Source organism: Phlebotomus papatasi, chromosome 1 (assembly GCF_024763615.1).
Source record: "Phlebotomus papatasi isolate M1 chromosome 1, Ppap_2.1, whole genome shotgun sequence".
In the NCBI taxonomy this organism is placed as follows: domain Eukaryota; kingdom Metazoa; phylum Arthropoda; class Insecta; order Diptera; family Psychodidae; genus Phlebotomus; species Phlebotomus papatasi.
The window spans coordinates 75,908,702-75,924,561 of record NC_077222.1 but is presented as its reverse complement, the minus strand read 5'-3'; the positions used below and the strand labels follow the sequence as shown (position 1 = coordinate 75,924,561).

Below are 15,860 nucleotides of genomic sequence, written 5' to 3'. Positions count from 1 at the left end.
AAGTTAGAGAATTTCTGGAAAAAACTGTATAGGGAAGACCGGGGTAGATTAGCCACGGGTAGAATAAGATAGTGGGAAGTTATAGTTTACCATAGAAGAAATATGGAGAAAGTCACTTAATTCAAAATAAACACCTTAGTAGGGGAAAGTGGCCTGCCTCCGGATGCGGCACCCTTTGAATGCTTCAATTTTTCTCTTATTTCCCAAAGCAAAAATTCCATTTTATTAATCGAAGTTAATAGAAAATAGATAATAGTAATAGCTATAGTTCACAAAATAGAATTTTTGCTTTGGGAAATAAGAGAAAATTGAAACATTCAAAGGCTGCCGCATACAAAGGCAGATCACTTTCCCCTATTCATTGAAATCATTATCAGCCTGATACGAACATTTTGCACCGAGAAAAATGGAATTTATTTAAATTGAATATTTTGCATTTAATGTTAAAAATTCTGGGTAAATATTCGAATCAATTGACTTTCCTTTCAATACAAACGAAATAATTTTGATTTTGTAAGTAATCACAATAATTTCAAATATTTTTGCATTCATACGGAGAATAAATAATTTTTCTTTTATAGCGAATGTTTAATGTATTACAAATTATACACAATATAAAAACTTCACTTGCTGGCTAATATTTCCCCGTCTCTCCTAATGAAATCTAATTTAAATAAACGACGAAATACACATTTTGTTTAGTTTAAATTTAGTTAAATTATTCTATTGCAAATTTAAAAAATGTAAAAAATGGCCTTAGTGGCTCAGTAAATAAAATAAATGTATTATTATTATTATATTTTAATTTTTATGTGACAAATAAATCTTAAACCTTTCTCGTAGACGCCAAAATCATTAGATATTGTCGACATGTTTCATATAAATAATATGTGATAGTTGGCAATAATAAAGATAATTGCACACTAAAAAGCACCTGCGAATTAAATTACCAATTTTTCATCCAAAACAGTATGTTTAATTACTTCCACCCTTTCATAAATTGAATTATCACTAACAAAATAAATCCGAACATGAAAAAAAAATTGAAAAAGGCATGTGTTTAGAGGGTGTGAAGAATTGTAGATAAAAAAGTCTTAAAGGAGTTACGACTAGGGCCCGAAGTATATATCATTACCGTTTGGCTTCATAGGACGGTAATAAACAAATAAAAGGTGTAGAACTTGAATGACCAAAAGATATCGGATTTTTTTTGTTTTCATATTTTTCTCATAATCCTAGATTAACAATTATTACGTTTAGATTTATCTCCAAAAGGCATGGAGATGGTATAAAAAATCCAGGGATTTAAGTTGTTTATTGTTTACGTTATTTGCTTACGTAAGATGCTTTTATTTCTTAGGAAGTCTATATTCTGTGTGGTTTTCTTTGTATATAATTTGCTGAAATTATACATCTCAGTGCAATAATATATACTTTAAAATTTGACTAAACAGGTAAAAGTGTACAGCATTTGTGAGAATTCACGAGACTGATGCCCCCTGTTTTGGGGTCAGATGGTATGAGATTGCAACATTGAAAATTTCCTCATTTAACCCTCACCCATTTCTCAATGGCACCGCATAGGGCCACAGACAGTGGGGCTACATAGGGTGTCTAGGGTATGGAATAACATTTGAGCAATGAGAATTACAATGGCATAAAACCGACATTCCCATTCATTTCTCCCAATCTCTCACCATCTCTTGTTATCAAACCTCATTCCATCGTACCCAGCACACCCATAGCTTTTCCATATGTTCTACATTCATCTTAATTCATATTGTGTGCTATATAGAATACAGCAGAATTACATAATTCTCTCACCATCAGACATCCGCCCAAGAACATATCCCACACTAAAGTCAACTGAAGGAGCCGAGGAGAAATATCAAGAACTATGTATGTAAGATGCACTACAATTAATATCTGCTCAAAGGAGTGCTCTTCAAGGAATGCTCTTTCGGTATGTGCGTGAGACGTGAATTTCACAGGAAGGAAACTTCAAAGGCGTACTTCTTTGTTCTTACCAATTGAAACTAACTAATGAGCTCATCGTTATTATCTTTAGTCTTGTCTCAACACACATTAGTATATCTACGTGTAACTATCACGTTCCAATGAGCCTTCCTTCATTGTTATCGCTTTCCTAGAAGTTACTCTTTTGCTATAATATTCTAACACGAAGAGATTTTACGTTTTTCTTCTGTCAGGTAATAATATCACAATATATTTCAAAGCTTATCAATTTAAATAATTAGCTTCCGATAAGTTGTTGTTTCATATTGTGATTTTATCTTAATAGGGGATAAGAAACTCAATACCGTTAAATTGATTTTAAATTTTTAGAAGCACTATTCTTTTTATATTTGTTTTTTTTTACAATCCGTTCAAATTAAACCTTAAGCATAGCAGATATTATAATAATAGCTTCAATTGATAATATTTAATTTATTTATATTTAATATTTTATTATAGTCATATATTTAAAATCACAGAATAATCCTTCAAAAAAATTTATGAATTAGGATATGCCTGGTAATTTCATTTAATCGATATATCGTTGGCTGGATCAGCAACTGTGCTAACTGCATTTGCTTTGTGTCTGCATTTTATAAACGACGGACCACTACGTGGCGTTTGCAGCGAATGCAGACACAATGGAAATGCAGTTAGCAGTGGTTGATCCAACCGACGATTATGTAAGTTTTTATTTGTCGAATTTTTGGAAAATCCAAAAACAACAAATAACTTGTTCATCTATTGCAAAATATTTTGCATAAAGTATACATAAAATTTTTAGGAGGACTTTGACAAGAATATAACAGATAGATAGATATTTATTTATCAGCAATGCTTATAAGGAACATAACAAGAGAGGCAAAAGTACATTGTAATTTTTAGCGACCACCGCTGTCTTAGCGTTGATGACCAACCTCAGGAGTGGAAACGGTGGAAAACTCCATCACAGGTTGTATATGCCAATCATCCATAGGATGTATAATTTTATACAATATTTATATTCAAATTTACATGAGCAGACAACGAGCTTTTGAAAACTATGGAACGTAAAGCAATATGCATAGACATATAATCTTTTCCTTGTTATCTGAAGATAATATATATATTGCAGGAAAGGGAAATATTATTTTTCAACGACTCAAATAATTGGAATTCCTACAAATTTTCTTTTTGTTCATGTACTATCGAGGTTCAATCAAAATTTTAGCTGCGCATTTAATTGAGTACATAAGGTGAAAATTGAAATGAGCAGATGAAATCTCAATAATGCATGTTAGCAATTGACGTGCCTATAATTAATCGAGAACGTAAATTATAACAGATGTATCCTCTTGCTATAAGTGCTATACATTTGTATTAATCTACTAATGTTTTAAATTAAAATGAGAGTGACACAATATGTTGCATTTGGCTGTAGGGGATTATTCAATCAGTGAGTTGAGCGAGAAATGAACATTGCAAAATAATTTTTGTGGCATAGTAGATGGAAAAAAGAATAAACAATTTACCCATCGAGATGGAATGCTGCAATCTCTGCAGTATGTCTCTCAAAGTCAGTGAAGTAGAAATGATTTGGAAGAGTCTGTTGATCCCGTGGGAATCTGTAAGAAGAAAGCAATAAAATTGTTGTGGAATAATTATATAAAAATGTAAACATTTAAATATGCATATTTATATGGGGGAAGGTGGGACAGATTTAGGTAAAGAACATTTTATTTTTTTGCGATTTATTCTAGGTTTTTGATAAGGCAGAGCCAAAACCTTAATATTATTAATAAAGTAGCGCTTAAGCCGTATGTGCATCAGAATAATTAACTTTAGAGCATTAATAATTTGGCTTCTGAAATATATAATATTTCTGAAATATAATATATTGATTATATATTAATTAACTCAAAGTCATAAATTAAAAATTAAAAACCGAAAAAACTCATTTATTATTATGAATGAATTTTATATTTCTCTTTAACAAAAGGAATTGTATATAATGTAACTGAAGTGGTATTTTTTGCAAAAAAAAATTGAACGGGATATCATGGCTTTGTGAATGTGTATAGTAAAGCTGTTTGTCCGTCTGTCTGTCTGTCCGTCCAGCTGTCGCCAGTTTTAGAGGCCAAACGGTTAGAGACACCGACTTGGGACCTAAGGGGGATCCCCCATAAGTCGACCCAAGAGTCGTTAACATGCCCCTTATTTTCCCCAACCTCCCACTTCTCCTCCAACCATGCTTTTTTGGGATTGCCTGAAAATGCGTTGTGCGATTTTTTTTTAAGTTTTTGGATATATTTTAAAGAATCATTTCTAAAACACGGTTTCTCAATGTCAAAGGTAAAAAAATGCTCTAGAGAGCGCATTTATCAGACGAATGGGGTCATGTTTGGGTTCGTTGGAACGGTCTTGGAATTTCCAACAAAACTTAACCGGTTCCAATCGGTTTTGGACCGGTAATGAACCGGTTTATAACCAATAAATAATTTTTATTCGAAATTCAATTATATTAATCTTAAGTTATTTTGGGCAATGTTTAGAATGATTTATAAATCCGTTCAAATTAGTGTTCTAATTATCCGAATTTAATCATTGATGGCGGAAATGAAATTGCAATTTTCTAGAACATCACAACTTCATACGACCATTGTTCAAGATATCAATTTTCGAATATCTAGAGATCGCCATAATTCTAATTCAACGTAATCTTAGTATGTTGTACCTAAAATTAAGATTTTTTCAACAATACATCGCTAGGTTTCCTCTGACCCGTCCTGGAAACGAAAATAGCTTAATCATTTATTAAGAATTTATTAATCGTTCTTTTGATTTAGTTTGGTGGGTTTTTCTGTATTTAAACAAATCTAAATGGGTAAACGAATAAAATATACAGATACATTTAGAATACTGCGTCAGTTTGTATTCATTCCGACTGTTGAAATTTGCGTAAATTCCGAATTGCATGCATCCCGAATTACAATCCGAGGTTTATTTGAAAATAATCTCTGCGACCATAAACTTATCCGGTATAATCACTAGTTTTAATCAGGGCGGAGCATTCTCATACATTTTCCGTACAAAAGTATGGTATATTTTTTTCTTAGGTGATTTTTTAGTTTTGGTATAAAACCAAATGCAATCATTTTAAAACTTTAATGTTATGTTATTGGCACAAAATTTATAATGATTGCACGAAGATAATAGTTCCTAAAACACATATGAAAAAGACGTAAAATTCGAAATTTTTGCAATTTTTCTGACAAATTTTCTATTTGTAACACAAGTAAAATTTTAAATTCAATAAAAATTTATTCTCTGTATATGTGGATACCATTTCGTGTTATATTTATTTTTGTGGGATCTAAGGCTTAAAAATTATAAAGAATTTAAGAAAAATATACCACTTATGAATTAAAATGCTCCATTCGTTAGTCTATCATCCTAGGTTTTATTACATCATTTCATACTCTCATCAAATACATGACATCTAGAATATTGACCTGTGGGTAAATAGCAAAAAAAATGATTCGCTGATATATTTTCCAATATATTTTTGCCATATAACATTTAAGGGTCCAATAATGGAATATCGTGAGAAAATATTGACATACTAAATGACAGAATATTGAGTTTTTGGAATCTCCTAAATACACCAAAAGTTCGTATTAAATATGAAGCGTGTAATATCATATACTATTAATTAATTTCCACAATGTTTACCAACATAAATTTACTGTTTGCCATATTATTGGTGCTTGAAGGTGGGGATGTATATTCAAATAACACTTATAGAAGTTGGTTGACAGAAACATCAAAAGGCTATCAAAACTCTTCCATATGAGCCAAAACCGACAATCCCCAGAGTGTTTGAGAATGCTCAAAGGAAAGATTTCAGACCACGGAAACCTCAAACATAATTTCATTATGACATTTCCTAAGATTTCACCATACTTTGGACTTTGAACTGAAAAAGCTACTGGAAAAGTTCTAAAATTAATTTGTGCTATATACAATATTTCACTCGAGGCAAAAGCGCTTGAATGAACAAAAACATTTTAACTGGTGTTGTCAATAAATAAGGACAATACAACATATAGCAAATGCAAGTGAAGCTCAGTGAGAAGTGAAATTCATTTTGTTACCCAACTTGACCACAAAGCCACTTTTCCATCGCCAAGATCTTCATCTCATTATTAATTAATAAATGTCTCCAGCTGCTGTCGTGTTCAAACAAAGAGGCTATTTCTAGTTGGGGTACATCCGCCCCTTTTGCTATTTATTTGCCCGCTTTCATTCACACAAAAGGTGCACGAGATTTCTTTTTGTTTCGAATGACAAAATTTAATTATACGAAATGTGTAAATAATATCAAACTATAATTCAATTTCATCCCGTCTAGCTCAGCTAGAGTTTTTTGGTCCTTGAGCTTTTTCTCGCCCATGGGTGTATGTCGTCGTCCTTCTTATTTATGAAAAACACACACACATACAAAATGAAATGAACATGTTCTACCATTAAAAGCATTTCAAGTTCTTTGTTCTTCATTCCCTCAATTTCATCTCTCCATTCTTCCCTATAATGCTTATTGTTATGGAAAAGTTAAGTTCAACAGGCGTATAACAGTGGGAGGGGAAGAGTTAGAAGGAAATATATTATACAATTGTAAAATGAGAAAGATTCCAGATGCAATAAAGATTTTTACTCCATTTTCACTATGACTTGTCCGCATGTTGCAGAAATTGCATAAGTAATTCAAACATTTATTGCAGAAGAGAATACACGAAAGTAACCAATTTAACATTGTAGCAATTTTCTCGAGATTTCTTTTTGGCTCTCTCACTCACAGAATTGGACTTTTCACGAGAATTTCACGATGAAGAGAACAAAATCCATTGGTTTTGGAATCGTGTGGGAGATGATGATTGCATCACAATAATCTCTGCTAAGTTTGGCATGGACAGAAAGTGGGATGCGAAATTAACTCACACACTCGCGAGAACAGAGATTCTTAATGCACGAACTTCATGAGAATTAAAATTATTTCACTCTTACACGAATTGCTTCAATTTTCGCAGCAACATCTCATTCTAAGATGGGAAAAAGCTCTTTGCCATCAATCTTCCAATGTGGGCTTCTGAAATCAATCCCAATCATCCACTTAAGCTTGTCACAGAACAGATTGACAAAAACGAAACCACAAAAATTTCGATTGTGATTGTTGAAGTCAATAGATTCGATGAAATTGCCACTAATATTGCCTCATTTTGTCTCCTTGTCATTGGCTTCAAGTTGATGTGTTTGACCTCAATTCCAGGAGATTTCGGGGAAGACACTTCTTGACCACAAGGGACAAATATTGACCACTAATCCCATTAAAATTTCTCTTGATTTTGGTTACTTGATGACTAAAGATTACAACCAATTTCTCAGACTCATCAAATTCTTAATACCATGTCCTTTCATGACTAGGAAAATTGGAACTGAGGGTGAGAAAAGGAACATAATGGTAGTCGATTCTATACCATGATGGATCTAACGAAATAAACCCAGAAAAATAAGCATAGTTATGCTTTCAATAGGTGAAATTCAATATCGGACAATTTGCTTATACAAAGTATCAAGTAAATATGCTTTTGTAAGCGAGAATAAAATCCTTTAAAATTTCGTTTATATACTGAAATCAACTAAATGCTGACTACTGATGATTTTGAATGCTGCTTAGTGGACGAGAAAAATTTGATCCATCATATAGGGGACTTTGGAGCAGTACTATAAAACGCCAGTTGGGATTTTCGCATTTTTCCTATCTTTTTGTTTATATGTCTTTATTTGGTTTTAGATTCCATATGCCATTACTCTCTAAGTAATAAGCTTCACAAAAAAATAATGTTAGGTAATACCACCTATTGGGATTGGGATTGAAAATGGCAGTTGGATTTTTGAAATTTTTAACGGATTTATATATGTTGGGTGAGGTGGGGCTACTATGAAATATGGGGCTACATTGATATATGATTTTTTCATATATTTCTAAATGAAGCTGTTCCATTAATACTTATTTAATTTAGATCTATACATTTGTTTTGTCTATTCAAATTAAATTATGCTAAAACTGGGTTTCCTTTAGAAATATGTGTAAAAATCGTATAACAATGTAGCCCCACCACCCCCTATTGTGCTTCACTGTTCTTCTTTTTGCAAGTGTGATCTGTATTTACGACCTACTGGATGAAAAAGTCGAATCAAGTATCATTGATATAACTTTTGATTCTCTCTGTCCAAAGCCGCATGGTTTATTTTGAAAGATTTTGAATATGTTCTTCTCAATCCTTCCGGTGCTCATTAGGATGCACTTTCGTTTTCAAGATAAAAAGTTTCAGCCGAAGATGGAGAAAAAGAATTTAAATTGAGGACAAAAGAATGAATTGCAGTTTTTTAATTTTTATGAGCTTTTACCTAACCGTATCTGATAGGACATAGATTAGTATAGTAGAATTTGACTGGAAAATGGGCTGGCCCGGATCATCTTGCCATTTAAAAAGGAATTGTAGATTAAGGATGTATAGCTTTAATAATGAAAGTTTGATGGCTGCAGCGTACACATAAGGCGTCACTTTCATAGTAACCTAACTTTGGCTCTGTGCTTTTTGTCTTTAGGGAAAAGCGCGCTACCATCGGACGACTCAAGCTTCGAACAACTCAATCTTCTCTCTATCTTCTTAATGGATTAATGGTAAAAAACATATTCAAAAGAATGAATTGTTCGAAGCTTCAGTCGTCCGAAGGTAGGGCGCATTTTCCCCTATTATAAGAACCAATTTTAAATTTTCTCATGAAACTGTCCCGTTCTCTCCTCTATAATTATGACGATAATATAAAGGGAAAATAATAAAGGTTTGAAACTACGCGTTTTGGATAGTTTTGGATTCAAATTTACAGAAATATATGTTTTTGAAAAGATTTCTAAAACAGCAATGAAATGGTGTATAGAAGAAAGGTTGAAGTTGAGAGAAAGAGGGCATAAAGATTTTGATAGTTACTGAAGTGTGTGTAAGAGTGTTTAAAGTGGCACGTGAGCAATTTTGTCTGTCAGTCAATCTCAGCGAAAGCCTTATTCTCTTTTCAAAGTTCCAAGTTTGTTGGAACTTAATTAAATCATGCATCAAGTCCAGATATTTTCATTGTATAATTCCCTCACTTCTTGGGCTATATATATACATACATGCATTGGAAAATTCATGATGAATAAAACAAAGCCGCTTACATGATCTCCGGAACAACTATTCTCTCCTAACGTTGACCCTATTGTTGGCTTTTCCTTCTACTTGGGGGTACCATGAAGAGATTCATGTCAAAATTACTCATATGCTTTCCGACAACAGCATACAACAAATGGGAAAATGCACGCAATTTCCACGACCACTTATTGAGAATATGGAGCTGCCACTCAACGATCTTGAAGGTACTTTTGAATTTTGACCACCCTTCGAAAGGGTGATTTAGTAGAAAACATACATATGGAAAACGTTGGAGCATGAAAACAAGGAACTCAAAAAGAATATCTCATAAGAGATTTATGTTTTTCACTTTTGAAACACAAGACGACTGAGTGGGTGGAAATTTTAGAAAAGTGGATGATTCTTCATATCCATTATTGCAATCAATCAGAAACAACAGAAATGTAAAATGGGAAGCATTGTCGGTTATACCATTTCGTACTTTGATTGTCAACCATCCACAATGAAAAATAAATGACGACCTATTCCTTTTTCACTTTGAACCATTATATTGAGTACATGACAAAATCTAGATCTCTAGCGTAAAGCTTACTTCGCAATATCTAGGAAATACCGCATACGATAGATGATAAAAGGGAAATTTTAATCAAAGAGCAATTAATACATATTAGAGATATCCAAGATTCCAATTAAAAACTTCTCTGTGGGTTATATTGGATAATTGAGGAGGTACTATGTGGAATTTTCTTTGATGGAAATTTAATAACCAATTATAAGGTATTCTTATTGGGAACTTTTAAATGACTTTTGATTTTTTATATTTAAAAAATGCTTCAATGTAAAATAATTTATATATATATTTTTTGTAATGTAGGTCTCCCATAGTACGTTTGATAGAATTAAGTCCTCTGATTAAGAATTTGGTTTTGGTTTCGCTCCGCACATATTTTTTATTAATTGTTTTATTTTATGTGGCTCCGTTGGAAAAGTAATTTGTTGTGCTTTAACTTCAAAACATATGTGAATTTTGCAAAACCACCCATTGATGATGCAAAATTGCAGTTTCTCTCTAAAGAAACAAGAAAATGTTTTGAAGAAAATGTTCCATGCTTTGGATCTAAGTATTTTACTAAAATGTGTCAACAGAGAAATGTTGAGACACTTGACCCCGTATTATCTTAAATCTTTACTAACATCTACATCAATTTATTCCAAAATAAGATGGTAAATTTAAGGATAAGGAAAAATCATCCCTCAAGCAATATTAATATGTGTGTAGGTCTCCAAGTCAACTTAGAAGTTCCTTGGTGTTGTGATTTATTGTCAGGGTGACTTTGGAGAACTTTAAACCCTCGGCAGATGATATATTTGCACTGGTTTGGAGTGCTATACAGCTTCAATGGTAATTTATTCATACTGTAAAAAGTGGTGAATGTTCTTTCCCCGAAGCTAAAGACTTGTTTTATACCGTTTATATATTCTTAGCACAAAAGCTTTTCCTTTACTTCACGTGGACAGGGATATTTCACAGAGATTTAATTGATCGTTTAATGAATTTCTTTAAGATTTGTATAAGTGGTCCATATAATTAAAGTTAAACGCAAAGTCAGCATTTCAAATTTGTGCTGGAAAAGTCATGGCATAAATAATTAAAACACGATGAAGAGACACGGAGATTAAGAAAATAGAATGATTTTCTGCAAAGTAGCAGACAATGTACCATATAAAATATTCAAAATTTACGCGAGAAATTATTTATGTGGTACAAAACTCTTGCTTATTCCCCTTCAATCAACATCCTACTAATCTCATCACTTCGATTGTTAAGATATCATTGGATTAATAATCACAGTGTCGTGCTGCTGTTGAAATTATTCAATCACTCGGGTGTGTGTTAATTTAATTTGGCATCCATCCCCTATCTTTGTATCCGCCCTTTCCGCAATGCGTCGGATGGGTGGCAAAAGGCTTGTGGAATTGTATGCAAATTTCCATGAGATTGTGTCTAATCTACTTGGTGGTGTTGTGTCTCATTGAATCATGCCCAAAAGGGATGGAGGAGAGAGTGATAAAAAGGGTGGAATCCTAATTCAAGAGAATCCTCAACCCACTAACAATCAATAACCATCAGATGGTGGAAGATGGTGCCAAGAAGGGAAAACGATAAATAATAAGGAGTCAGATGAGGTTTAAACATGCTGCCACAAGCTCAAATGTGTCTTCCTAAAAGGGATAAAGTCACAAGGCGACATCATCTTTCTACCCTTAATCTTCTCACTCATCCCTTCCGTCACCTCTTGTTGCTCATCCTTCACATTCATCTCTCACACTTTCCGCACGGAAGTCAATGAATGAGAGACACTCAATAGCTGACTTCTTAAATTGATATTGATTTTCCGCCGTTTTTCTCCCAACAACACATCAAATGTACCGGCAAGACGGTCTGAGGGGGATTGGGGGCAGATGATTATATGGTATGGGGTCGATTTTCACTGATGAACACACAAGAGCCAGAAAGATCAAGGAATACTCGTAAATTGAGAGGAAATCTCAAGAATCGTGGTGATTAAGAATCAAATGGAGAAAATTGATTTGATATGTGGTGGTTGAAGTTCCTCTCGAGATATTTGATACAGAACTGGAAGAGAGTAATCGGAACAAGATTATGTCAAAGCGTATCCCATTAGGGCAGATGCTGTAAGGGCCATTCACCAGACGCCTAAACCGACTAACAGAATTATACTTAAATTTTAATTTTACTTACAATAGAAATAGAATTTACTGAGATCTGTTGCTCAAATTATATATTTTTAATGCTGGAATTTCACAGAGACAGCAGTAAATAATCCCTCGTTCACCCCCTAAAATTTCCATCCCCCGGATATTTTTTTCTCAACATATCTTCGCATTTTCAAACGATTTTTGGGAATTGATGTCACGCTGTGTGTCCGTCTGTTCGTCTGTATGTTAGTACCTTTACAGGTCAAACGATTTGATATAGACTAGGGACCTTCGGAAGTCATAGGTCGGCCTTTGCATCACTAACATGCTTCTAATTTTCCCCACTCCTCTATCCATCCTCTCCAAAACCATTTTGGGATTTTTGGATATGCTTTAGAGGTGTGGACATATTTCATCCATATACGAAAATACCGTTGAATCATTCCTAATACCGGTTTTCAAGGTCAAAAGTTAGAAGAGCTCTAAATAGGTTGTTTCTTAACAATAGCGTTATGTTTGGACTCATTAGAAAGGTCTTGGAATTTATGACAATTATGGACCGGTAACAATTGGTTGTGAACCGATAAGTAATTTTTATCAGAAAATCAATTTTATTTCTCTTAAACTATTTTGGGGATCTTTTGAGTGACTTATACGGGATTCAGGTCTAAGACTTAGCCATATGGCTTAACTGCTCTAATTGCTTATCAATCAGGATTTTTTGTTAAAAATTCACTTAGGATTGGATTATTAAAGACAAGAGACCTATAGATTCTCAAAAAGCAATAAAATTGCTCGCTATTCAGTATTTTGAGACCGTTGGAAACTGGGCTAAACCTCTAGTCTGAAGACGGCCTTATGAATCGGTTCAAATCAATTGAAAATCGGTAAACGATATGAACGGATCGAAAGCATTTTTGAGGAACAGCATCTAAGTTACGAGTTCGAGTATTTCGCAAAGCATGGGACGCTTTGCCACCCCTTTTATAAAATGTTTTGCATTATGACACGTTTTTTCTAGTATGATTTGCCCCTGTATATCTCAGAAGGACATGGGTTGAATATGAAGAATTTCGCCAATAAATAGCGTATAAGGAAAACTCACCTCATTGGCTTGAACAGAGCCTTTATGTCATTTGGATATTCAATGATGAGTTTTATTTGAGTTCCACCCTCCTTTTGAACTGCAAAGAAAAGAAGAGAAAAGAAAAATCCATTAGGTTCTTTTTATATAAATATTTTACCAATATTAAAGTATCTCTTGGGAGAAATTTTCTCTATTGCCGAACAAAATATTGCATCGCGAGAAGTATGATTTTTAAGTAAGAAATTTATGTTGAACAATTTTTCTCCTTCCTCTATACACTATTTACCCCACATAATGCTACAATTGTGTATAAAAGGGTGTCAAGGGAGAGAAAAATTTCAAAGTCAGTAAAGTCGAGTGCCAATAAAAATTGCTACTTTATTGCTATGTGACAATTGTGGTGTGCTGGTTAAGGATGTCTGGGTCTGGAACTCTTTCCTTTTTCAGAAAAGTATAACTCTCGCTTAGATCCACTCAATGATTTTCCTCAACCAAAACCCACTCCAGCAAACCAGAGCTTTTCTTGCGCGACGAGTGAGTGGAAAATGTGCTTTGTATGTTAGTTCAGAGTGTTTATTCCAGGGGGAGATTCATGCGTTCACCCTTCAATCTAAACCACCCCCTAATATTCTGAATGGAAGTCTCCACGCGTCACACATGCAGTAAAATCGTGACATTTTTACTACACATTTCGTCTCCATCTCACAGTGAATTTCATTGGTGATACTTTCATCCATATATGAAAGCTCCAGGGGTGCACCCTAATATTTTCTCTACCGTCAAAAAAATCTCTTGAAACGTCTGTGACTCAAAATTCGACGGATTTTCAGCAACATATTTGGAATTGTAAAAGAAAAAAATCACAAAAATTACCAAGAGTGAATTTTTACATGTAATCTTTAGGACGTTTCGCACATGGCTCGAGATTTATTCAATTGACTAAAAGAAAACTTTTCTGATTTTGCTGTTTTTCACAAATTCACTCAACTTTACGATTATGGCAAATTGTCTTGGAAGTTTATGTATTTGTTTTCTTAGTGCCTCTCAACCCTCTGTTTTCTGATAAATTTGACATTTTATAGGCAGGTCTTGACATGTGAATCTCCTGAGATTCAATGAGCACAAATAAAGTTCTTGTTGTCTGATGAGTGAAATCAATTTACAAGTTTTTTGGAATGATTTTTTTGCTGATATTTTTTGTCTCTTGTATTCTTTAAGATGATTCAAGTAAAATAAAATAATATAAAATAAAATATATTAGGTCAAATTAATAAATGAGGATATTCTATATAAATGTTAAGGGTAAATTTATTGGAAGTAATTTGCACATTTAAATGATACTCTCGGTGTGTAAAACAGAGACTTTGTAACTTGTAGCAAATGAATCAAATTAAAATTTTACCATGAGTTGCACACAAAAGTCTCTTCCTCCAGTTCATACCTACTCCTGCACACAATATATGGGTGCAAAACTGAGAGAATGTGTGAGCATCTCATTAAATTTATAGTATAATTTATAGTTTAAACTAACTCTGTATTGTTATTCAGTATACATTTTTGGTTTAATATATATATACCTATACGAAACAACTTAATATAGAGCTGGGAACTCATTAAAATATAATGTTATTAAACTTTTCTGGTTTTCACATTCACCAAATTTGTTGCTATTTTTACACATATTACATAATTATACAATACTGCACGTTCATTAGTAACATTTTGAGTTTTGAGCTTTTCACTGATTAGAAGAAACATTAGAAACAAAATATTTCTAAACTCTCTAAAGTATCTCAAAGAATTTTCGTAATAAAATTTTAATGATATATGGAAAATATTTTTAATGTTTCATTAGTAAGTTGTGCGAAAACTTGCACAGATAAAGTTTAAAAAAAAATCTAAGTTCAGAATCTAACAATACATTTAAAAAATGTTATACGTTTCAATTATGAAGTTTTTAAAACGATTATGTTATATATAAAAACACAATAGCGCATAATATTTAATGTTCATTGAATAACAATTGAGAAATAATTATAATATTAGGTGAGATTCTTAACAATCTCACCTACTATAATCCTAACAAAATTTCATGTCCTCCGATCGCGCTCAAACTTGGCCAAAATGTGTTTCGCCACTTCCTGATCACGAATATATGGGGGGCTAAGTTACGTTCCCGGCCGGCCGGCCGGCCGTCCGGCCGGCCGTCCGGCCGCTCTTTGGAGCTTAATAGCTCCTAAACTAAAAAAGATATCGACTTGCGGTTTTCGGCAAAGGTTAAATATCGTATGAAAATTGCAACATGGTGCATTGACCCCCCACCCCCCACCCCTCCTTCCGCCATTTTGAAGACCCCCCTTTTTTTGTTTTCTCAATAGCTCCGGCCCTATGGCATCGAGCGGGCTCAAATTTTAGTATGTTATAGCTGGGCCTTAGAGCTTTCCATCAATACCAAACTTAAGGTCCCCGACCCCCCTGACCCGAGCTATAAGGGTCCAAAAAATTTTTCTTAAAATGGCCATAACTCCGGTTCTAATTGTCAGAATTTAAAAAATGAGGGCTTTTTGGAAAGCTCTCGTGAAATGCCACTTCCTCTTCTAACATCGCAAGTTCATAAAACCACCGCTAGGGGCGCTATTATTAAAAAGAAAATTTTTAAATCTTAAAAGTTAAATAACTCAAAAATTCCTTATGCAATCGGGCTGAAATTTTAGTATGTTGTAGCCGTTGATTATACCTATCAAACAAAAAAAAACCTTAAGTCGATCCATAACCCCTGACCCGAGCTATAAGGGGTCAAAGTTCGA

The 15,860-nt window shown here is 33.5% G+C and overlaps 1 protein-coding gene across 3 annotated transcripts in view; it reads right to left on the bottom strand.

Annotated features, from left to right (window-relative positions):
• Positions 1-15,860, bottom strand: part of LOC129803429 (extracellular serine/threonine protein CG31145) — a 90,038-nt gene that overhangs the window by 19,961 nt on the left and 54,217 nt on the right. For all 3 annotated transcript variants that reach the window (XM_055849988.1, XM_055849998.1, XM_055850007.1), the window contains 2 exons: positions 13,072-13,150; positions 3,528-3,620 (listed from right to left, as the gene is read on the bottom strand). In XM_055849988.1, the coding sequence (XP_055705963.1) occupies positions 3,528-3,620; positions 13,072-13,150 (172 nt within the window). The remainder of the gene's footprint in view (positions 1-3,527; positions 3,621-13,071; positions 13,151-15,860) is intronic.